General features: G+C 42.3%; 1 protein-coding gene across 1 annotated transcript in view; it reads left to right on the forward strand.

The window, feature by feature from the left end:
• Positions 1-26,432, forward strand: part of ADARB2 (adenosine deaminase RNA specific B2 (inactive)) — a 333,805-nt gene that overhangs the window by 306,743 nt on the left and 630 nt on the right. The window contains exons 8-9 of the mRNA XM_049881621.1: positions 8,067-8,248; positions 23,587-23,765. Coding sequence (XP_049737578.1) covers positions 8,067-8,248; positions 23,587-23,765 — 361 coding nt within the window. The remainder of the gene's footprint in view (positions 1-8,066; positions 8,249-23,586; positions 23,766-26,432) is intronic.

A 26,432-nucleotide genomic window follows, 5' to 3' on the forward strand; every position in this document is an offset into this window, starting at 1 on the left:
CAAGACTTCGTCTCATGTACTTTGGACATGTTACCAGAAGGAACCAGTCCTTGGAGAAGCACATCATGCTTGGTAAAGTAGAGGGTCAGCGAAAAAGAGAAAGACCCTTAACAAAATGGATTGATACAGTGGCTGCAACAGTGGGCTCAAATGTAGCAATGATTGTGAGGATTGTTGTACGGGGAATTTGTTCTGTTGTACATAGGATTGCTACGACTCAATACAGATTTCATGGCAGCTAAAAACATAGATCCCCTCAAAAAATGCAGTGGCTCTGTAATGGATTGAACTTTGCCTCCCAAAAACATGTGTTGTAAATCTTAACCTCTATTCCTATGGTTATAATCCCATTTGAGAATGGGCTGTCTTTTTATGTTAATGAGGCAGGATTAGTGTAGGGTGTATCTTGAGTCAATCTCTTTTGAGATATAAAAGAGATTTTAAAAGCAAGAGATGAGGGAAGAGAAATACCAAGCCACATGAAGATTGCCCAGGAACAGAAGCTAAAGAACTCCCTCCAGAGCTGAGAGACAGAAAACCTTCTCTGACAGCCAGCACCCCAAATTTGGAATTCTAGTCTCCTAAACTGTGAGAAAATGAATTACTGTTTGTTAAAGTCACCCACTTGTGGTATTTATTGTTATAGCAGCACTAGATAACTAAGATAGGTTCCACATCAGTTATCTATTGCTGTGCAACAAATAGCATGCCAAAACTTAGTGCCCTAAAACAGCAACAGCCATTTGTTTTGCTTGCAAATCTTTAATTAGTGCAAGAATTGACTAGGCTGTCTCACCTTAGTACCACAGGGCATCAGCTGGGGCACCTCACCCCAGGGGCTGGAGGATCCACTTTCAAGATGCCGCACTCACATGGTAGGTGTCGTGGTTATCTAGTGCTACTATAACAGAAATACCATAAGGGGATGGCTTTAACAAAGAGGCATTCACTTCTTCACAGTAAAGTAGGCTAAAAGTCCAAATTCAGGGCGTCAGCTCCAGTGGAAGGCTTTCTTTCTCTGTTGGCTCTGGAGGAATGTCCTTGTCCTCAGTCTTCCCCTGGTTGAGGAGCTTCTCAGGCACAGGGACCCCGGTCCAAAGGATGCACTCTGCTCCCGGTGTTGCTTTCTTGATGGTATGAGGTCCCCCGTCTCTCTGCTCACTTCTCTCTTTTATATCTCAAGAGATTGCCTCAAGACACAATCCAATTTTGTAAGTTGAGTCCTGCCTCACTAACACAAACTGCTGCCCATCCTCCGTCACTAATATTATAGAGACAGGATTTACAACATATAGGAAAATCACACAATACTGGGAATCATGGTCCAGCCAAATTGATTCACACATTTTGGGGGGGACATAGTTCAATCCATGACAGCAGGCAAGTTGGTGTTGACCATCAGCTAGGAGCTCAACCAGAGCTGCGGGCTGAGACCTTGATTTCTCTTCAGGGACTCCTTGGGATTCTTCATAGCATGGTGGCTCGGATCCAAGAGGAACATCCCAAGAGAACTAGGCGTAAGTGCTTGATATCGTTCCTTAGCATCATTTCCACTGTACTCCATTGGTTGAGGCAGGCTCAGAGGCTCAAGGGGAGAGGACATAGGCTTCATCTTGTTAGTGTCAAAATCTCATTGTAAAAAAGGATGGAACAGTTATTGTGTCCATCTTTGGAAACTGGGATTTGCTATATAATCTAATGTTTTATTTCCGTATTTGAACATGATGCAGCTGCTGAATGAAGCACCACATACTTATCAGCCCCCTTCTTACAACATATTATACAACTCAATATACAATGAGAACCGTGTTTAAATAATATGAAATTAAAAGTGAATGGCACAAAAGAGTAGTACAGAAAAGTGCTATCAGAGCTCAGAGGAGAGAGATAGTGTTTCCACCTAGAGGATGAGAGAAGCCTGTAGTCAGCAACAGGCAGCCTATGTGGAACTCAGACAAATGGAGGTAGTAGTGGGGATAATAGTGTGAGTAAGGCTTGGGGTAGAGATGAGCGTGATTTCTGCAGGAATGTCAAGGATCGTAGCCTGGCTGGCTCATAGTGCATGATACGAGTGAGAAGAGAGACACCACAGCAGGGGATGAGTTAGGAGAAGGTTGTAGTAGTCAGGCAAGAGGAAATGCAATAAGGAATTCACAAGGGCTGGTCAGTGCTGCAACTTCTGCTGAAAGATTTAAGGGAGTTTTTTGGCTCCCTTCCTGGAGTTCTGCCTATAGGTTTAGACTGGTCTGTGTAGAATTTTTCAAGTATATCTTTGGAAAGCATTAACATCCATCCTATGACTGTGTCAATAAAGCTATCTCTTCAGCTTGGCTCCTTCTTTATAGCCCAGAGCTGATTCAGCCATATCTAAATCGCAGGACTCTTTCTGCTAATACCTGAGCTTCATCTGTGCCAGGCAGGCCGTGACCTGGCGGTGCCCAGAGAGCCATTCACCTGGAAAGTGAGGTTATATATGCCCTCACAGTCAGGCAGGCTATAGGACAACCCTGCCTGAAGTCTTGATTATGGTCCACAGAAACCAGTTTGAACTAGTTTTAGCAGAAAAGAAGGAATTATCATAGATGTAATACTGAGAAGTCTCGCCAAACCCCAAGCAGAGATACAGCCAGGCCTCAGGGAGCTGGGACACTCTCCCACTGTTTATTTTTGCTTTCCTCTGGTTCCTCCATTCATTTCTTCTCTCTTGCTTCAGGCCTCTGTTCCTCCAAACTGTGTGGTATGAGAAAGTAAATACCCTCTGTACCACACCCAGTTGTACACTTAGCATGTCAGTCCCTCTCTTTTCCCCTCTCCTCCAGTTCCAGTTCCCAGGAGAGGGGCTTTGGCCCAGCACAGGCAGGGTGTCTTTCCTGAATCAGTCAGATAGCGAGGAGTCCCTGGGTGGTGCAAACAGGCAAGTTCTTTACTGCTTACTGGAAAGTTGGTGGTTTGAACTCAGCCAGAGATGCCTCGGAAGAAAGGCCCTGACGGTCTGCTTCCAAAAGGTCAGAGCTTTGAACACTGGAGCACAGTTCTACTCTGAGACACATGGAGTTGTCAGGAGGTGAAACTGACTCTGTGGCAACTGGTTTGTTTTCGTGGTTAAGTAGGACCATGAAATAGAAACATGGCCAGGAAAAGCATGTGTGTCACACACACACACACACACAGGACCAGCTACATAATTTGTGGGCCCCTGTGCAAAATCAAAATGCAGGGAACCCTGGTGGTGTCGCAGTTAAGAGCTACGGCTCCTAACCAAAAAGTCGGCAGTTCAAATCCATCAGGTGCTCCTTGGAAACTCTATGGGGCAGTTCTACTCTGTCCTATAGGGTTGCTGTGAGTTGGAATCAACTCAACAGCAATGGGTTTTTGTTTTTGTTTTTTTGGTTCAAAAATGATTAAGAACTCCAAGACAAAGATAACAGAGCATTAATCTTTCAAAGTGCCAGTCACACGCTCACAAAGCCAGCCAGCGCACCCTCAGAGCAGGTGAGGAAAACTCTCAGAGGTGAAGGGTAGGTTACAGAGCCCCCCAGGCATCCGCTAAAGGGGGGTTAACAGGAATGGAGAGTAGCAGCGGCCCGCAGGAAGCCATGCCTGTGGAGAACTAAGGGAGACAGCAGAGGAGTAGAGGAGGCACCACGCTTGTGTGACAGGGAATATCCGGCCCTGCCCAGAGCAAGGTCTGCACCTATTGACAAGAGTCACCACGGAATTTAAATATAAAAACTCAGTCACACAATGGCAGTGACAGATAGTCATAAAGGAGGTGTTGCTCTCCCAAAGCCCCAAATACCAGAAGGCTTTTACTAACTTTTCTTCAGGGACAGAATGTATACGTGTGTGTGTGTTGTAATGGATTGAATTATGTCCCCCCAAAATATGTGTCAACTTGGTTAGGCCATGAGTGGTTGTCCTCCATCTTGTGATTTTCCTATGTGTTATAAATCATAACCTCTGCCTGTGATTAAAGAGGATTAGGGTGGGATATAACACCCTTGCTCAGGCCACATCCCTGATCCAACGTAAAGGGAGTTTCCCTGGGGTGTGGCCTGTACCACCTTTCATCTTAAAGCAAGCAGAGAGTTGGGAATCTCATACCACCAAGAAAGAAGCACCAGGAGCGGAGGGTGTCCTTTGGACCCGGGGCTCTTGCATGGAGAAGCTTCTCATCCAGGGGAAGATTGACAAGAACGACCTTCCTCCAAAGCCAACGAAAAGAGAAAGCCTTCCCCCAGAGGTGACACCCTGAATTTGGACTTCTAGCCTACTAGACTGTGAGAGAATAAACTTCTCTTTGTTAAAGCCATCCAATTGTGGTATTTCTGTTACATTAGCACTAGATAACTAAGACATATGTACATATATATGGGTGTGTGTGTGTGACATATATATTACAGGGGAGGAAACCCTGGTGGCGTAGTGGTTAGGAGTTTGGCTGCTAACCAAAAGGTCGGCAGTTTGAATCCACCAGGCACTCCTTGGAAACCCTACGGGGCAGTTCTACTCCGTCCTATAGAGCCGCTATTAGTAGGAATCAACTTGACAGCAACGGGTTTGGTTTGGTTTTTTTTTATCACAGGAAAGGGTAATTATATTTAATAGAATTTAGCTTTTATTATTTATCACTATGATCAGTTGGGTATGCTATTTGCATTTGTTTCATTTCAGTAACTTTGATTGAGTGCCTGCAAAGTACCAGGCACTGTACTAGGTACTGAGTATAAGCCCAGATTCTAGAAAAGAACAAACAAGGGGCTTAGTGGTTTGTACTACCCAGGGACTCCAGATGAAAAGCAGAGTGAAATAAACATGCATTTTTGATGGTACCTGAAGACTGTCACGCAGCCTTCTCTACAACTTTGGAGGGTTAAACCTTCTCTCTGGGTCCTGTCCAGGTGTGAAACCAGTAAGAGGTAACGCAAGCTACCCAAAAACATGCCACTATAATTGCTATCTGTCTTATCGCCAAGGCTCACACCTGCAGTGCCAGACCGAAGGGCAACCTATCCTGAAAAGAACCTTGTAATCGTTTCCATTGTTACTTGGAGGCCAAGATTTGAACTGAACAAGGAGATTGCATCTCTTGGTTAAAAAAAGGCAGTCTTTTTTCCAAGATCTTTCCCCCACTTATCTGTGGTATTTCAGTGATTGACAAACAGACAAAAATATATTTTTTTAGGGATTATCTATATTGAAAACCAGACATGGGATTTTTTTTGTCTGTCAACATTGCAGTAATATCAGCTGTTTGAACAAAAGGAGAGGTATTTTTCCACTCAATCCTGAATGCTGAAAATTCTCCAGTTTATATTCAGGAAGACATTTGCTTTTATTGATCCTGCTAGCTGAATAAGTTTAAACTGCTATAACCAGGCAAGGAGAAGGTTGATTTTCTCTTTATTGTAAAGGTTATTAAGAGAAAATCAGATCTAGAAGTTATTTGTCTTTAGACAATCCTGTAGAACCAGAAAATAAAAACAAAGCCATTTCCGTCTAGTTGATTCTGACTCATAGCAACCTTATAGAATCAGAACCACTCAGACCTGTTCCCAGAAGTTTTGTTCAAAGCCAGTGCTTTGATGGTCTGAAGTATAATGACATTCTACTGTGAATACTAATTTTATTGTGCCAGACTTGGCTTAAAGAGCAGGTTTTGTTGTAGAGGGAGGAAATATTCATCTTTATAAACATCCCTGCTCTAATTGATAAGAAATTTTAAAACTCTACTAAAGGTATGAGAAATGATAAGTACTACTTAGATGGTCTCTAACCCTGTGTTCTTGCCATAAATGGTAACGCATACTTGTAACATGCGAATCTACTACAGCTATCTCCTGTAATTGCTACATTGCAAGCAAAACTGCTCTCAATACATGCAAATACAAGACAGTCTATATTTGAGTTGGAAATAAAATATACAATTAAAAAATAAATACCAAGAACTTTTATAATGAAATAGACTTAAGCTTATTCTCCCCCCCACCCCCTTTTTAGTATACCTTTCCAGTTTATTCAAATATAAAAAGGAGGCAATGAAAATCCTAAATGAATATTCCGGTGTCAGATTTAAGAGAAAGGGCCAAATCCCTCAGTCAATGCTTGAAAACATCCAAATTGTTTCTTCTGGGAAAAGCTCGGAAACCAAAATACTCCTTTCCTGGATTTTGTAGAAATCCTGTAACACATCAGTGAGGAAAAACACAGCCTCCCAAAGGCCACGGGTTGGCAAGTCAAATTGTCATATCGTGGGGAAAATAAAGGTCTAGGCAGAAGCAAGTCCCTGGGTGGCACAAACAGTTAAACTCTGGATGACCAGCCAACAGTTTAATGGCTCAAACCCTCCCAGAGGCATCTCAAAAGAAAGGCCTGGCGATCTGCTGCCGAAAGGTCACAGTCTTGAAAACCCAGAGAAGCACAGTTCTACTCTGCACACAAAGGGTCTCCATGAATAGGAACTGACTCGATGGCACTAGCCTAGTACAGTGTCTGACACATTGCGGGCACTCCACCAGGCAGAGACTCAGGAAGAAGCGTTTTTGTTGCTTTCAGAAATGTCCTCCTTGAAAACATTTTGGTATTAGTTCTTTGGAAAATTTATACATATCTAAAGGATAACCACTGCATTCCTTTCTGAGAGGAACGACTTGACTTCTAAAAATGACCACCATGTTTTTTAAAATGAAGTTATGCAAATCTGATCGACTAAAGTAAATGTTTCATAAAACCAATGACTGTTTAAATTGTGGGACTAAATTGTTTGTATATAAATATTACCTTTTTTATTCCGTTTGAATTTTATGTAGATGAACGCATTACTTTAATGACCTGCATTACGGAGGGAGAGCCGGAGTGTTGCTCTCTGGATCCTCGCCAGCCAGATGGCTGCCTTTTCTTGCATGAGATTAAAAGATGTTTCTCATTCACCATGATGCGTCTGAGGCAAATTAATATTGCCAGCTAAATTGCTTGTGTTTTTGGAATAAAATTTAAAGAGAACTTTTTAAAGCAATTGGTGTCACAGGTTCTCAGAGCAGATTGCTCTCCAGGTAGAGCAAGCTGGTTTTAAAGATTCGGTAATTAATGGAAAGAATTCTGTGTTAATTGACTGCTTCGGGAAAGGGAAATATAATGACTCCTTATTAATCATGAAAAGAGGTGTACAGCGTGGCGGCTCTGCAGTAACTGCTCCGACAGCGGAGAACTGTTAATTAATGAAAAGCACAGTGATGTAAGAAATTAGCGCATAATGCTTGCTGCTGACTGAGGCTGGATTCTAAACACAGCACTTGGAGGAGAACTCACAAATGTTGCCTTAAATAAGACCCATGCATAACTTTTACCACCCACATCTAGGGGAAGGAAACTTAGAGAAGCAAAAACATCCCCTCTGGGTTGTATTTATTTCAAAGAAAACGGCCTTGTAGTTCATCTCTGACCTGGGCTTCTAAAATCAAAACCATCCCCAGACCAAAGTAAGGTCATTTATTAATGTCATTTAATTTCAACACAATATCCTGACTGCTAAGGACAAAGAAAGTAGAAGAGAATATTTTTCCCTAAACTGAAATAAACTCAATTTCAGATATTTCCCAGCTAATCTAAAGCAAGATTCAGATTTACTTTGAGGACAGTGTGTTTTTTTGAAAAATCTAATGTTATATGCCTGAGAGAATAGAGAGCTTCCACGCAGTCTAACAGCTCATTTTCCAGGAAAAGAAACCGAGTCTATTAAAAGGCAGAGCCACTCTCAGAACTAGCCTGACAGCAGTTAGAGGAGCTCAGGACCATTAGTGGCCACATGGCCAGAACCTGTTGTGATCACTCCACCATGTCTGCAGAGCTCCTGGGCTAGACCTTTCCATCTATACCATGGGCAATGTGACACCATAGGAATTGGGGACACAAGGGGAAAAAGCCACCCCTACTAGGGTTTTTTTATTTTGCAAAGCAAGCCAAGGTAAAACATGCCTGGGTGGCCATGAGTGGGCTGCCTTCCACTTCTGGTCTCCCGGTGCCAGGGAAGTAAATCGCTCTTGACTCTTCCCTTGGTTTTGTTTCAGATGGAATGTTCTGGGACTGCAAGGTGCGCTTCTCTGCCATTTCATTGAGCCCGTTTACCTCCATAGTATCATTGTGGGGAGCCTGCACCACACAGGCCACCTGTCCCGGGTGATGACTCACAGGACTGAAGACATCGGCCAGCTGCCAACGTCCTACCGGCACAACAGGCCTCTCCTCAGTGGTAAGAAAACACCATCCAGAAAGACAAAGATTCACTTTCCTATCAGGAGTCAGCTGCATGCAGGGCCCAGCATTACCAACTCGGGACAGAATTCTACCAGTTCTTGCCAATGGCTATTTAAGACTTAGTGAGCAAAATTATAACCATTCACAGACTCACTGAATAAGGGGAAAAAAGGCACAGTGTATCTCTGAATATATGAACAGGCAACATTTTAAAGTGAATTTCTAATAGGACTTAGGACACTAATACATCATTGCATCATTTTAACTGGAGTGTCTAAAGTGGCTAGTAAAAATAAAGAGACTGTAATAACTATATGCTGGCCTAATAGGATAATAATTCATTCTCCCTGGCACTGCCCCCTACCAAAAATTTCTGATAAAGATCCAGGTGTATGATTTACATTAAAAAAGAAAGTGAATACTTGTACACTGATGTTCAACGCAGCATTATTCACAATAGCTAAAAGATGGGAACAACCCAAGTGTCCATCGACAAATGAATGGATTGACACAAAGTGGCATATACATACAATGAAATATGACTCAGCCATAAAGAGAAATGTGACTCTGATATACACTACGACATGGATGCACCTTGAAAAACATTGTGCTAAGTGAAATAAGCCTGAAAAAAAAGGACAGATATTGTATGATTCCACTTACATGAAATGTCTAGAATAAGCAAATGCATAGAAACAAGTTTATTAGTGGTTACTGGAGGCTCAGAGTGGGGGGATGGGGATTTATTGCTTAAGGGGTGCTGAGTTTCTGCTTGGGGTGATGAAAAACTTTTGGAAATAGATAGTGGTGGTGGTTGACAACATGGTGGATATAATTAATGTCACTGAATTGTTCACTTAAAAATGGTTAAAATGGCAAATTTTATGTTATTATATACATGTATACACACATACACAAACCCTGGTGGCATAGTGGTTAAGTGATACGACTGCTAACCAAGAGGTCGGCAGTTCAAATCCACCAGGCACTCCTTGGAAACTCTGTGGGGCAGTTCTACTCTGTCCTATAGGGTCGCTATGAGTCGGAATCGACTCGACGGCAGTGGGTTTGGGTTTTATACACACACACACACACACACACACATATATATATATATATATATACACCACTTGTCTGTCAGTTTGTAGCACTGTGGTGATGTGCACATTGCTGAGATGCTGGACGCTAGGCCACCAGTATTTCAAATTCCAGCAGGGTCACCCATGGCGGACAGGTTTTAGCAAAGTTTCCAGACTAGAAAGAAAGGCCTGGCAAGCTACAGAGTAGAACTGCCCCACAGAGCTTTCTTGGCTGTAATCTTTACAGAAGCAGATCTCCAGGTCTCTTCGCCCTCAGAGCCACTGGGTGGGTTCAAATAGCCAGCCTTTCGGTTAGCAGCTGAGCTGCTTAACCACTGAGCGACCAGGCCTTTTTGTTAAATACATTACTCTTGATAATTTTATCATTTACTTTAAGGAAAGTATTTCCAATGTCAGTTTAATTATTTATCCAAACATGAAGAAGTTTGTTAGCATAATCCAGACTTTCCTTTGATGAGTCTACAGGTGGCTGTTGAATGCATGCAGTGTACCAGGCACAGTCGTAGGCTGGGGATAGAGCCGTGAACAAAACGGGCAAAAATCCACATCCAGCAGGACAAGTTAGACAAACAAACTACAAAGTATAGTATGTGATTTGGAAATAAGTGACTTGGAGAAAAATAAAACAAAAAGGACAATACAAAGCAACTCTCAGCTTTAAACAGAAGGATCACAGGGGTCTCACTAAGATGGTCACTTGAGCAAAGTCCTCAAGGAAGGAGAGAGTGGATCATATGAAAAGGAAACAGCTGTGGCAGCTATAACTGAGAGAAGAGTTTTTAAGGGAGTTTTGAGACACAGGCAGGGTTGCAGGAACTTAGGTGAAACAAGTGGGTAGGAAAGAAAGGGGCTCTTGAAGAAATGTTGCTTTGTATCAACTTGACAGTGTTTGAGATCACCAAGTAAAGAATTCGAGTGTTTGAAACACCATTGTGGTTCAGAGCTAAGACTAGATCACGTGGGCCTTGGCTTCAAGACTTAAAAGTACGGTCGTAGAACCTAAGTAGGTAAGACTGGTAAGGTACCTTAAAAGTATCTAGTCCACTCTGTTATCTTATAATGTCACACTTCCAAAATAGCTTTACCCAATTATTTGCCAGTTTATGCTGACAGGAAACTTACTACTTTACTTCTTTTGATAACTTTGACTCATAGTAAAATCCTTATTTTGAACAAGCTATTAAAGCCGCTTACCTAAAAATACTTTTTACAATGTTGACATATTAAATGATGTTCCTTTGGAGAGTCTATGAATCTGGAGAGTTCTGATTTCAACAATGCTGCACCTCTTAAACAGAACAGCTGGAAGCCCTGGGCAATAAACACATAAAGATGCCCTCTTGAAGGCATTATAGGGCTACCAGGATAGTGAGGGATGACCAGGTCAGGATTTGGGGAAGGACAGAGGCCCAGGGAGGTGAGATTGGCCTTCAGGACTGATTTTAACCCTAGGATCCATTCTGCTGAGAATCTGGGAGGCTGAGGGGTGCTTCTGCTTCCACTTAGAGCTGAGGGATCAGGGATTAGAACCTACAGCATCATGTGCACCCAAAGAGTAAGACTGAGCCAGAAGTAAGTGCACACTTACAGAGCTTGGAGAGGAGCTATAAACTATCTCCATCCCTGATTTTAGATTAAGATGATCCTACAGGAAAATTAGGTTAAGACAGGCCTACAAAAAATGTAAATAAAATACAATGAAAAATAAGCAAGCATAGAAGGAGACAAAATTTCTTGTACAAAAATCAGTAAAAAGAAACAGACAATGAAAACAGACCCATGGCTCCAGAGATTGGAGTTATCAGACACAGACTTTAAAATAACCATGCTCAATATGATAAAATAGATAAAAATTAAGATGGGAAATGTAGTTGGAAAGATGCAAGTTATTTTAAAAAATCAAGTGAGATTTTTAGGAATAAAGAAAATTTTTAAATAATTTTTTAAAAAGATAGATTTAGTAGCAAATTAAACAGAACTAAATAGAGAATTGAGAAATGGGAACATAGCTCTGAAGAAAAATCCAGAATGCAGTAAAGAGACAAAAAGAGGGAAAATACTAGAAAAAAAAGAGACAGCATGATAAAGTCTAACATACTAGTAATAGGAGTTCCAGAAGAAAGAGATAATAACCAAGAAATTTCCAAAACTAATTAAAAACATCAGACTACAGATCCAAGAATTATATTATACCTAAAGAAGAATTTAAAAATAAAAAATCCTCATCTCAGCAGTAAAATTGCTGAAAACAAAGACAGAGAAATTCTCAAAAAGCAATCAGGAAATGAAAGATTAACGTCAAAGGAGCTAAATCAGATGGTTAGCTGATTCTTCAGCAAAAAAATGGAAGGCAAAAGATATTGAAATGGCATCTTTTAAATGCTTATTAAAAATTAATCTTAACTTAAAATCTTATACCCAGCGGAAGTATCCTTCAAAATGAGAGTGACGTGACATTTTCAGACAGACAAGAACTGAAATAATTTAACTCCAGCAGACTCACACATCTTTGAGCATAAGAAAATGATCCTAAATGAATGACCCAGAATAAAAATCACCCGTATTTTTATTCATTTTGAAACTTGGCTTAATTACTGCATTTTTGGGTTCTACAGCAGTGAGAAATGCATATTTTGGATCAATAAGCAACCATATTCTGCCAAAATCCTACTGTTTTTACTTTTTTTTTTAATTATAGAATCCTTTCAGGAGCCAAGAATCATGTCATTAACATAGTTTATAAAGAAAATGTTCTACATTTTACTTTGGTGAGTAGCATCTGGGGTCTTAAAAGCCTGTGAGCAGCCATCTAGGACACTCCACTGGTCTCACCCCTTCAGGAGCAAGGAAGAATGAAGATACAAAAGAAAGATTAGTCCAGAGGACTAATAGACTACATCTACCACAGTCTCCACCAGACTGGGTCCAGTACAGCTAGACGATGTCTGGCTACCACCACTGACTGCTATGACAGGGATCACAATAGACAGTCCCAGACAGAGCTGCAGAAAAATGTAGAACAAAATTCTAACTCAAAAAGAAAGACCAGACTTGCTGGTCTGGCAGAGACTGGAGAAACCCTGAGAGTATGGCCCCCAGACACCCTTTCATCTCAGTAATGAGGTCACTCCTGAGGTTTACCCTTCAGCCAAAGATTGAACAGGCCCATGGAACAAAACAAGACTAAAGAAGTGCACAAGCCCTGGAGCAGGGACTAGAAAGCAGGAGGAAACAGGAAAGCTGGTAATAGGAAATTCAGTGTTCAGAAGGGAGAGTGTTGACACGTCGTGAGGTCGTTAACCAATGTCGTAGAACAATGTGTGCACTGCCTGTTTGATGAGAAACTAGTTTGTGATGTAAACCTTCATCTCAAATACATTAAAGAGAAAGAAAGAAAGAAAAGAATCATGTCAATATCAGGTTTGCCTGTTTCGGTCAAGTCCATTCTGACTCATAGTGACCCTATAGGACAGAGTAGAACTGCCCCATAGGGTTTCCAAAGAACAGCTGGTGGATTTGAACTGCTGACCTTTTTGGGTTAGCAGCTGAGCTCTTAACCATTGTGCCACTAGGGCTGCGTTTTCAGGTTAGAAAAGTCAAATTTTTTCTCCTGGTATGGGAAATTTTACATCTTTGGAAGCATCCTGTGAGCCTGCACATTTTTACCTACATAGAATACAAACCATAGCCATTTATCAAAATGAATAAGATCACAGTTCTCTGGACTATAGGAATGAAATCCCCAAACATCAGTGAGGAATAAACTTTCATTAGAAGAGAGTTCCAAGCTTTGCTGTCTCAGTGGCATTGCTGCCGTCATCAAGAGCATTCACATAGAGTATTAATAAATGGTATAACCATCAGGGCAGTGGATCTCACATGCCCTTCAAACAGTTGCTTTCAACCACGTCAACCACGTCAACCAAACTAGTCAAATGAAGTAAAGAGGACTCATGGCAACCCCATGCGCAATGGAACGAATTGCTGTCCAGTCCTGCTCCAACCCCATGATTGGTTGTGGATCAGACTGCTGTGATCCGTAGGGTTTTCATTGACTAATTTTGGAAGTAAATCATCAGACCTTTCTTAGTCTTTGTCTGGAAGCTCTGCTGAAACCTGTTTAGCATCATAGGAACTAACACACAAGCCTCCAGTGACAAACAGATGCACATGACGTACACTGGCCAGCAACAGAGCCTGGGTCTCTTGCATAATTCTTGTCAGTAGGGGTTTTCTTTTGTTTTAGTAATGTAATTACCAGAGTAGAGCAGGTCCTAAACTAATCTCATCTAGACGGTGTCTTACGAAAAGAGAATAGACACAGATGCACACAGAGAGACAGCAGACCCCATGTGAGGACCCGCCTGCAAGGAAAGGAAAGCCAAGGAGTGCAGCGGTCACCGGAAACTAGGAGAGAGGCTCCCAGAGGAGCTGGCATGGCCAAGACCCGGATTTGCACTGTCGGCCTCCAGAACTCTGAGAAAATAAACCTCTGTTCTTTAAAGCCACCTACCTGTGGTATTTTTTGCTGTGGCAGCACTAGGTAACTAAGACAACTTGTTAAGGGCATCTCACAGCAGAAAGAATTAATTTTCCACCCTTAATTCTCCTGACACACTATGTCCAGATTCTATAGTACATTTTGCATATTTTCCATTGAATATGCTCTCTTAGGACAAGACAATAACTATTAAATTACTGTCAGCTGCAATGATGTTTATGCTAATAATAATGAATCAAATGGCATTAAAACAGACTTAGCAACTAGTTATCCCAAATCCATGAGTCCAGATTAAAATATTACTAACTCTACTTAAATTAAAGGTGCATGTGTAAAAATAAATTGATAAATATGTGTGTGTAGAGTAGGGAGTTCTGGGTGTGTGTGCATGTGTGTGTCTGTGTGTGTTAAATCCTGAGGGCCATCTGCCAAAATATACAACTGGGCTGTATACAAATAGGATCCTCCTCCTCCTGCAATGTTATGATTCTGGGCATGCCAGGGAGCATGCTGCTTCATTCATTCCACAAAATTAGACACAGCGCTGCCCTGTAATACAGACTTGCCTCACTTCATGGACAAAATATACTCCTGAAATGTCTTGTGTGAATTTAATTTTGGAAAAGTTAATTACATTTTAAATACAGTAGACTCACTAGCTATTTAAAGACATTTCATAATATCTCTCTTATACAACACCTTTTAGAAAGGGTAAATAAAGATTTTCTTAAGTAAGGAATCCTTTTATAGCTACATGAGCCATATTAAAACTCATTTTCATAGATGAATTGTGGATTCACTCTCATCGCTCTTAAATAATAGTAGTGGTTGTAGTGATAGTAGTGGCAATCATAGTAGTAATAGGTTAGTTAACTTTTCCAAGGTCATACTGTTAATAAGTGATAAAAGTGGTATTTGAATTTGGTCTGTTTCTAGAGCACACCCTATTAACAAAATTGTATCTGCTTGAACAAAAGGTCGTATAATCTTCATCAAGCCGATCTCTCTGTATTAGCCAACCTAGCAGAATTTTAGTGTCATTGAAGGCTAATGGAGACCTGCCTATTGCCATACAAATCTACTTTGAAATAACTATTTTAAAAAACTTTAAAAATCTAGATTTTTTTGAAATCTAGAATTTCAGAAATCTAAAAATATTTTGGTAAAGATGGATAACCTATGTTTTGTGTGGTATGTCTTTGAATCAATCAATGTCAACACATCTCTGATTTACTTATCAGGTTTACATATTTTAATTGACGCTCTTTCCATCAGAGACTCCTCTAATAGAGAAAATGTTTAGGCAGGTAATAGTTATTTCCAAAACTGCTTGGAAATAATTACTTAAAAAAAAACTACTAGATCCTATTCTTCATCAGGTTACAGTCTTTCATGGACATCTTTTTTTTCCCCCTCACTCTTTCTTGGGCTTTCTAATCACATCTGTAAATACAGGATCCTGCCTGATTGAGATTGGCCAGACTCAGGAGTATGTGCCATGGTTCTCATCTCTTTTGTTCATTCTGCACCGACTAGCCGATTGGCACACGAACGTTCCTCCTGTGTTACACTGTCTTCCCTAAGGGTAAGCCTCTCTGGCATTTCCAGTGATACTCACGCCATACAAGGCACAGAACAAAGCGAAATACGATGTGCTGGAGAAGCAGCTGTGAATCCTCTCGCCTGCAAATCCAGTCGTTCTGCCAGAAAGTGGTGCCCAGAATATCAGATTACTCCTGCAGAAAGAGCTTCCCTTGGTTCATAGACCAGTACCAAAATTCAGCATTGCTGCTTATAGGAGGCAGAATAATGATCCCCTCAAAGATATCCAGTCCTAATCCCTGGAGCCTGTAAATGTTAACCTTATTTAGAAAAAGGGTTTCTGCAGATGTGATTATATTGAGGGTTTTGTGATGACATTATCCTGGATTGTATAGACGGGCTCTAAATTCCACCACAAGTGTCCGTATAAGGGAGAAGCAGACGGAGATTACACACAAGGAGGAGAAGACAATGTGAAGATGGAAGCAGAGATTAGAGTGACGTGACCACAAGCCAAGGAATGCTGGCAGCCAGCAGGAGCTGAGACAGGCAAGGAGCAGATCTTCCTAGAGCCTCTGAGGAAGCAGGGGCCTGCCAACACCTTGATTTCAGACTTCCAGAACTGTGATAGAATACATTTCTGTTGCCTTGTTATCAAGTTTCTGGTATCTTGCTACAACAGCCCCTGGAAAGCTATGCAGGGCTACATGATTAAAGTATAACTTTCTCTACATATAGGAACTATATTAAAATATACAGCATTGTTCTTAATGCTGTCATAGCACCAAAGGCAAAAGTTTGTTACTGGGTTTGTTCTATTTTGATTTCTTTTAGTTCTTGCATGTCAAGAAGCAGAGTCACCAATCTTTGCTAAAGTGGTCTGTAGACTGAGGAACACCAGGATTCTGAAGTATATACCTGTAAATAGATCCCATGAACTTAAACAAACGTTGTTCACAGTGCTGACTTTTCCAAGTGTTTATTTCTCATGAGGACTTTCTTTACTTCTTGGAGCATAATTGACCCAACACTCATGCTTTCAGTATCCAGACCCCCAAAGCTCTTTGCTAAGATCTTAACTATACTGGGACCTCATGTCAAATAGAAGATTTTGATCTGTTTGCATCTTTCTCTGGATGGAAATTTCTGAATAATCTGTGGAACGTAGTGCTGTGAATTGGGGAAAGTGGAGATTGTATTATTATATTTTCTGAGTAGACTGGATTGCTAGATATGTGTTAATATAATATTTTGAGGAAAATCATGAAAACAGGTCTTAGTAAGGTTTGCCTGTGACTGTAAATATATTATGTCCTTTTGACTTGATTTTTATCTTAAATCACTTGATGTCAAAGGAAAAAAAAATTATTTCAGGAGTTTATGCCTCTCTATTGTTTTCACGATCCTCAAACAAAGGAAAGAAAAATAAAGCACAAACCAGACTTTCATTTCTAGACCTGAGCAGGTGTGTCTTCATCTTTCCAGCACTATCTAAAACAATTCTTAACAATGCCATCCAACACTAAGTGAGGTAAGCGGTTTTAGCCCTAACGGCTTTAACACTTTCAACCACTTTCAAAAGCATAACCCTCCATGATATGGAAAACACTAACTATTGAATGAATAAATACATGAATGAGCTCTTGAGCTATAGGATATTCCTTGCAAGTATTTAAAGGCAGAGGTGCCAAAAAAGCACCTGGGAAATTGATTTTAAATGGTAAAATTAATGCTTAATGAAGATTATTCATATATGTGTATAAGATTCCTTAGAAACCAAATGTTTCCCCAGGCTGAACAACAACAACAAAAAATAGAAAAATCAAGAATCTGGAAGTAACCTAGTCAATCATTTCAATATGTCTTCAAAAGACCATATCAACCAGTTGAGGGATTATATATGTGAATGTGATGAGGTATGAGGAAAGAACTGGGAGAAACACTCTGAAACATATAAAAATGGCAAAGAATATTGAATATACCATGGACTGCCAGAAGAACGAGCAAATCTGTCTTGGGAGAAGTACAACCAGGAAGTTCCTTAAAAACCCAGAACCCAATGCCGTCGAGTCGATTCTGACTCATAGCAACCCTATAGGGCAGAGTAGAACTGCCCCATAGAGTTTCCAAGGAGCACCTGGCAGATTCGAACTGCCGACCCTTTGGTTAGCAACCGTAGCACTTAACCACTACGCCACCAGGGTTTCCTTAGAAGCACGTAATTCAGACATGTTATCAGGAGGGATCAGTCCCTGGAGAAGGACATCAAGCTTGGTAAAGCCAGAGGGTCAGTAAAAAAGAGGAAGAACCTCAATGAAATGGATTGACACATTGGCTGCAACAAAGGGCTCAAGTATAACAATGATCGCGAGGATGGTGCAGAGCTGGGCAGTGTTCTGTTGCACATGGAATCACTATGAGTTGGAACTGACTTGACAGCACCTAACAACAACAACAAATGGCTAGGGTCAGGTGCACCTCAGTCATCAAAGTGACATCTTTGCCTTTTAAAACTTTAAATGGATCTTTTGCAGCAGATTTGCCCAATGCTATATGTTGTTTGATTTCTTTTTTTATATATATAGATTTAGAAATAAACATTTTTGATAATTTGGTTTGCATAATCATATGTATGTGTTTAGGTATTATTTATTGCATGAGCAATTCTCCCTATCCACATACTTTCTTTGCTTCTTCTGCACGTGCCAACAAAATTGGGATCAAAGCTAAAGAGAACGTGTGATTAGAGTGCTAGTGAGGAGATAGAACCTGCTTGTCTGGCGAGTTACATTACCACAATTCCATCAATTAGTTCTTTCTTTCTCTGTTATACCACCAATATTTCTTCCTTCCCCATCACTCCTCTGTGTAGTGAACAGAGCATGCAGGCTGGGTTGAAAAGAGTGCCATGGCTGCTTTCCCTGGCACTGTCCTGGCTTCCTTGGGGAGGCCAGCAACTGGAATGTGCTGGAGGCACCCTGCCAGAGCTGCAGCTGGACCGCTTGCCAAAGGCCAGGTGTTTCTGCGCTGAGAGCCAGGAGTAAAGTGGCAACACTATTACACAACAGAGAGAGATGAGAAGGAAGGACGGAGCTGGTGCATCTTGTAGGGAACTCAGGGAGTTCTGATGTCAATATCAGGCAATCCAAGACTGTTATTTCTGAGTTCAGAGTCCAGAACTTGGGGAGAAGGCCCAGATGATAAATCTTGAGCTCTGGGTATCAGTGCCCAGTCCCGATCCTTTTGGAGACCAAGGATGAAGGGAGGGAGAGAAAGCAGGAGGGGGAGGGAGTGGGAGGAAGGTGCAGGTTGCTGTTTCTGGCAGTGCCTGGCTGCAGTGCCAATCTGGAGCAGATACTGATTCTCTTTGTGCCTAGTCATCCCTGACCTCAGCAACTGCCTCCTCTTGCCAAGGCAGTCCGTGCCCAGTAGGACAGCCCATGGCTGCCAAGGTGCCAGATTGCTTTCCCCTACCTGGCACTTGGGGTTAGTAGCTGCCACAGCGAATCACTTCAAGAGAAAAGAAAGAGCTGACATGAATGAAATGAGCCCGGGTGTCTGACGTTGCCTATCCATGACCAGAAGAAGGTCATCAGGTGATTTTCACTTTGGAAGCTGGGCTGTATTGGTGACGGGCTCTAGCCCCAGACAAACTGTGTTCGGTGAAAGGGCATTTGTTCTGTCCAAGAGCCCCTCACTTGTGGATGGGGGTGGGGTGATACAGCAGGAGGATCGTCAGATCTGTTCACTTTGCAGCTGAGATCTGAAGGGCTCTATTCCTGAATTTGGGGGCCTTGGAGGTTCATCAATAGAATTCTTGCCTTCCATGTGGGAGACCCGGGTTTAATTCTCCACCAATGCACCTCATACACGGCCACCGTCCATATGTCAGTGGAAGCCTGTGTGTTGCTATGATATTGAACAGGTTTCAGCAGAGCTTCCAGACTAAGATGAACTAGGAAGAAAGGCCTGGCAATCTACTTCCAAAAATCAGCCAGTGAAAACCCTGCAGATTACAGTGGTCTGATCTGCAACCAATCATGGAGATGGGGCAGAACCAGCAGTTCCACATTTTACGCAAGTAACATGCCTTCTGTGCCTGCTTGCCAGCTGTGCCCTCTCCCCTCAAGGCACCCTCACAAGCACTGCCATGCCATTCCTCTTCCACATGTTGCTGTAAAAAAAAAAAAAAAAGCATAATATGTTTATAAAAGTACCACTTGGTAGGTGAAGGGAAGGACAACACTCAATACACAGAAGGTCAGCTCAACTGGACTGGACTGGACCAAAAGCAAAGAAGTTTCCGGGATAAACTGAATACTTCAAAGGTAGCAGAGCAAGGGCGGGGGGTTTGGGAACCATGGTTCAAGGGGACTTCTAAGTCAATTGGCAAAATAATTCTATTATGAAAACATTCTGCATCCCACTTTGAAATGTGGCGTCTGGGGTCTTAAATGCTAACAAGCGGCCATCTAAGATGCAGCAATTGGTCTCAACCCACCTGGAGCAAAGGAGAATGAAGAACACCAAGGTCACACAATAACTAAGAGCCCAAGAGACAGAAAGAACCACATGAACCAGAGACCTACATTATCCTGAGACCAGAAGAACTAGTTGGTGCCTGGCCACAATCGATGACTGCCCTGACAGGGAGCACAATAGAGAACCCCTGAGGGAGCAGGAGATCAGTGAGATGCAGACCCCAAATTCTCATAAAAAGACCATACTTAATGGTCTGGCTGTGACTAGAGGAATCCTGGCAGTCATGGTCCCCAAACCTTCTGTTGGCACAGGACAGGAACCATCCCTGAAGACAACTCATCAGACATGAAAGCGACTGGACAGTGGGTGGGAGAGAGATGCTGATGAAGAGTGAGCTAATTATATCAGGTGGACACTTGAGACTGTGTTGGCATCTCCTGGCTGGAGGGGGGATGGGAGGATGGAGAGAGTTGGAGGCTGGCAAAGTTCTCACGAAAGGAGAGACTGGAAGGGCTGACTCATTGGGGGAGAGCAAGTGGGAGTAAGGAGTAAGATGTATATTAACTTATATGTGACAGACTGACTTGATTTGTAAACTTTCACTTGAAGCTCAATAAAAGTTAATAATAAAAAAAAAAAATACCACTTGGAGGGAGGGCATGGCCTGCAAATAAATGCAGATGGTGCACGTTATTTGCGTTAAAATACAGCATTTCGTTCCATTGTATGTGGGGTCACTATGAGCTGGGGACCGACTTGATGGCAGCTAACAACAACAACAACATTCCTGAATTTAAGTGAAGACTAATTCCAAGAAAGCAAAATTTCCTTACTTTAATGAAAGGATATCTCTCACTGGAAGTGTCCGCCAGTAGGTTCCAGAACCTGAACTCACACCTCACTCAATCCAGCTCAAGTTATTTGTGCTTGAATTACATCACTAATACCAGGGCTTCTCCACCAGCAATTAGTGGCTACTGCTATGGCCCTTGAACAGCCATTCTAATGGCCTTCTAAATGAAATTCACTTGCCAACTCATTCAGTTTTGTTTTTCCAGGCACTCCACTATGTGACATCTGACAGATAACTGACAAGATTGAATGGATTCCTTTCCTCCCACAGCACACAGTCCAGCCCTTGCCCCATATTTACCATCTGAAAATGGGACAGGAAAAAAGACTGCAAAGACAGAGACCTGGAGTGCTAGTCAGAAAGGAAGCAGGGCAGAGCTGGGAAGCCTCATAGTTACCAAGAACTACCACAACAGAAATGCCACAAGTGGGCGGCTTTAAAGAACAGAAATTTATTTTCTCACAGTTCAGGAGACTAGAAGTTTGTCTTCAGGATGTGGCTATGTGGGTAGGTCCTTCTTTGTCTCTTTCAGCTTCTAGAAGCTGGGGAAATCCTTGGCCTTTCTGGGTTTGTAAATGCATCTGTCTCCATCCTCTGTTTTCCCCATGTGTGTCTCTGTGCCTAATCTGGTCTTTTTATAACTCAGAAGTGATTAGCTTTAGGACCCACCCTGCTCACTAACATAACAAAAGAAAACCCCCTATTTCCATAAAGGGTCATATTTACAGGTACAGGAGTTAGGACTTCAACACATATTTGGGGGGAACACAATGCAATCCATAACAGAGGCTAAGTTGATCTTTACAATATGAAACTGAAGGGGAGAAGAAGAGAGAAAGTCAAGTTAGGCTGGGTTTGGGGAGAAGTGTCCTCCTATAAGAAGCTCTGGAGGAGTGGTGGGCGAGAGAGAGGATTCAAGAGACCCTGAAAGTGGCATCTGACAAGTGTTTCTTGGTTATAAATTAAATATCCTGTAATACCGTCCAAGTGAACAAATTCGAGATTGAATCCTTCTTCTACTTACTTTTGTGTGCTGGACTGAACATCTTTCAGTGTGGCTCTGAGCAGAGACTGGGACATATGGCATGCCTCCCTTAGAATTTATTAGGGTTATATATATTATGTATGAAATTGCCATGAGGAAGTTTAGAATATTGAAAGCATCTGGTCTGTTTTCACCTGGGAAAGTGCTCCTTGCCTCCACACTGCTGCGCTTATTTGTCTTCGGATTCTTGTCCCCCTTTGAAGGTTACAGATTGCAAACATAACCTTCAAAGGAGAGGAAGATAAATGGGGATGGCATAGCAGCACCAGAACTCTCAAGACAGGATCAGAGCATAAGGACACTGTGCTCACTCCAGGGGCTCTCAAAAGGTTGCCAGGCTTCTTGCCACAACGGTCACCCAGATTCCTAATCAGAATGACAAGCAACACTAGATGGCTGGGCGGGAGTTGAGGCTGGGGCTGGGGTTAGAAGCCAACCCCGCAGGCTGCCAAAACGTTTTCCTAGTACACTGTGGTATTTCCATTTTCTGATCTGGTTTGCGAACCTATTACTAGATAGATTGTATAGTCCCAGTTAAAAATCAGAGCATACATCTGACAAAGGGGGAAACACTGTGAAGCGAGGACTTTTCTGAGATTTTTTAATGTTTTTTGGACAGGACCAGTTGAATGAGCACCCAACCTGTGCTTAAAAGGGCCCTTGCTTGGTTTAACACTCTGCTGTTGCCGTCTCGAAACTTTTAATAAGTGTTCAACAAGGGTCCCCACATTTTTCTTTTGCACTTACTGTTTTTGTTAGTTGCCATTGAGTTGGCTCCGACTCGTGGTGACCCCATGCACAACAGAAGAAACCATTGCCTGGTCCTGCTCTGTCTTCATGATCGTTGATATGTTTGAGTCCATTGTTACAGCCATTGTGTCAACCCATCTCATTGAGGGTTTCCCTCACCTTTGATGCCTCCTGATGACATGTCCTCAGTAAGCAAGTCAAGGTCTTGAACAATATTCTGCGATCCATGGGGTTTTCATAGGCTAATTTTCAAAAGTAGATCACCAGGCCTTTCTTCCTAGTCTGTCTTAGTCTGGCAGCTCCACTGAAACCTGTTCACCATGGATAACCCTGCTGTTTGAAATACTGGTGACCTAGCTTCTAGCCTCATAGCAACATTCAAGACACCACAGTACAACAAGCAGACAGATGGGTAGTGGTTCTTTGGCAGTGGGTCTTGTAAATTACGTAGCCAGTCCTATTTCTGGATCACATCTCTTGACTGATTAATTAATTGATGGATGGATGGCTTAATTATCCTATACCCTTAGCTCTCTCTTCTTTCTTATCTAGTAATGTTTTCTCCTCGACTAGATTATAAACCTAAGGGTCTGTCTGTTATTGTTTACTACCCCTGAGATGCTGCCCAGTACAGAGATGGACACTCAGTAAGTGCCTAGTAAACAAATTGTTAGATTGCCTTTACATGGTTCCATTTGTTCATTAATTCACTCAGCAAATATTTATAGAAAGGGAAAAAAAATCTGGGCAGCGCTTTATTATTACAAGCCTTCCAACACAATCTTTTAAATTAAAAGGTTATAAATGGGTCCCAAAAATATTTTCTAGAAAGAGGCTGTCATTACAGTTATGCTCAATTTTCAGCATACATCCCTGCAGGTCAAATGATGACCTTGGCATGAACTGGCCAGGTTGTAAATAGGAAAAACGGAACTATGGGTCCACGACTACCTCCTATCAGAGCAAACCAGACTTTTTTTCCTACTAGCTGGTCTCACAGGAGCCTTGTGTGGGGCCAAGAATAGTAATGTTTGGCTGCTTTCTATTTCTCTGCTGACAGGAGTGAGTGATGCGGAGGTGCGCCAGCCAGGAAAATCTCCCCCCTTCAGCATGAACTGGATTGTGGGTAGTACAGATCTGGAGATTATTAATGCCACCACAGGGAAGAGGGACGGTGGGGGCTCGTCAAGACTCTGCAAGCATGTGTTCTCTGCCCGGTGGGCAAGACTTTATGGTAAGGTAGGTCACACGCATCCCTCTCTAGGGACAAGTTGGATGCAGCTGGACCAGGCTCACATCTTGGACACAGCTCACAGGTGATGAGCCTGGTGGGGTTATCATCTGGTCCACAATCAAGGGGCATAAGACACAAAAACTAGGGCAGATTTGTGTTTCCTTTTCCCCAACTGCCCAGGCCAATAGCACCTTTTCTGTAGACTTACACGCTGAGGCTTTGATACACAAAGCATGGTCCACAGACCAGTGATGTTGCCATCACCTGGAATTTCATACACATTAGAATTTGAGAAACATGTTTCCAGAAAATCAGGCAGAAAAGGGGCTAAGTCGTAAACACTTCATGTGCTCCAGGCTCTAAGCTAACTGCCTTACATGTGGTATCACAAGAAAAGGCTCATAGAAACTTTTTGAGGTAGTTATTATTCCCACTTTAGATACAAAGAAACTAATGCCCAGGAAAATTAGGTAATTTTCCCCAAATTAAACAGGTAGTTGATGTCAGAGATGAAACTGGAACTCTCTTCTCCCAGACTACATTAGTGATTCTGAGCTTGTTTTCTATAAATAGGAATAATTACATTTTGAGGCATTACATTGAACTACACATTTCCATCGGCTCAAAGAATGACACATTGTAACAAAAATGGAATACAAAGGAAAAAATATATATAGAAATACTTTGCCCATTTTCCTACACTTGTTTATCCAGGCAATGTCTACAAGCGGGGCCACTGATGGTTCTGTGATAGAACTCTCACCCACCATGTAGGAGACCCAGGTTCGGTTCCCAGCCAATATACCTCACGTGCAGCTACCACCCACCTACCAGTGGAGGCTTGCATGTTGCTAGGATGCTGAGCAGATTTCAGCAGAGCATCTAGACCAAGATGGAGTATGGAGAAAGGCCTGGCAATCTACTTCCAAAAATCAACCAGTGTAAACATTATGGATCACAAGAGTAGGATCTGCAACTGATCATATGGATGGACCAGGATGGGGCAGCGCTTTGTTCCATCTTGCATGGTGTCACCATGAGTCGGGGGCCTACTCAATGGCAGCTAGCAATAGCAACAATGACTACAAGTAGTAATAATAGTGTTGTGATGGATTCGTGAACAAATAGAAGAACAAGATAGTCGTACTGGCACTTAAAATGAGTATTTTTGTCAGTTTAGAGAATACTGAACACCACACATCGTAGTTCCTTGGTTGGCAGAGACTTCTGCCTCTACCTCTGCTCTGTCACAGTCTGTTGTAAGGCAAAGTGCGTCTACGGCCAGGCACCCTACAGCTGTGACCACAACCCCTCAGCCGCTGTCAGTTCTGCTTTAGGACACCCTCCTGTGCTTCGTTATTCCATGCATTAGGTGCAGACTGTGCTAAGACTGGTAGGTCAGAGGAAGCCATCGATTTTTTCTTGCTCAACAAAAGGGGCTTTCTTCTTTTACCTATGCTCAAGGTGACATCGGCCAGCAGGTGGGCAGCTTGACTTCCAAAGCTGTCTCTGGAAGCTCCTTCAGTACGATTCACCTCACTTGCCAGCAACCCCTTGACCTCCCTACTGCATGCTGGATTAAAGCTGTATTTGATCCCTACCTTAGGCCGCCTGGTTGCACAGTGGTTAAGCACTTGGCTTGTAACTGAAAGGTCAGCAGTTCAAATCCACTACTGCTCCATGGGAGAAAGAGGTGGCAGTCTGCTTCTGTAAAGATTACAGCCTTGGGTCTAGGGTCTTAAAAACTTGTGAGGGGCCATCTATGATACATGTCCTGGCCCCACCTCATCTGGAGCAAGGGAGAATGAAGAAAAACAAAGGCACAGTGAGAGATTAGTCCAAAGGACTAAGGAACCACAACTACCATAGCCTTTACCAGACTGAGTATAGCACAACTAGATGGTGCCCGGCTACCACCACTGACTGCTCTGACAAAGATCACAATAGAGGGTCCCAGACAGAGCTGGAGAAAAATGTAGAACAAAATTCTAACTCACAAAAAAAAAAAACAGACTTACTGACCTGAAGAGACTGGTAAAACCCCAAGAGTATGGCCCCTGGATACCCTTTTAACTCAGTACTGAAGTCACTCCTGAGGTTTACCCTTCAGCCAAAGATTAGACAGACCTATAAAGCAAACAATTGCACACGTAGTTCAACCACGTATATGAGACTAAGTGGGTATACCAGCCAGGACGAGAAGGCAGAAAGGACAGGAAAGCTGGACTAACAGAAATGGGAAACCCAATGTCGAGAAGGGGAAAGTGTTGACACATCACTGGTTGGCAACCAGTGTCACAAAACAATATGTGTATTAATTGTTTAAAGAGAAACTAATTTGCTCTGTAAACTTTCACCTAAAGCACAACTCAAAAAAAAAAAAAAAGATTTTAGCCTGAGGAGCCTATGGGGCAGTTCTACTCTGTCCTATAGGCTTACTATGAGTCAGAATCAACTTGATGGCAATGGTTTTGATTTTGTTTGTTTGTTTTAGGCTGATTCCAAAGCGTTCCCTACTGTAACTCAGAAAACTGACAGGGGAACATCCTGTTTTTATTGTCTTCCCAATGGGCTAGCAATATCAACTCAATAGCCTCCCTATTCCCTTGGCTTCTCCTTCCACCTTGCCCATCCTTTACCCATTTTGACCACCCAGTCCACCTGCAGAAGGA

This window comes from Elephas maximus, chromosome 4 (genome assembly GCF_024166365.1).
Source record: "Elephas maximus indicus isolate mEleMax1 chromosome 4, mEleMax1 primary haplotype, whole genome shotgun sequence".
Classification (NCBI taxonomy): domain Eukaryota; kingdom Metazoa; phylum Chordata; class Mammalia; order Proboscidea; family Elephantidae; genus Elephas; species Elephas maximus.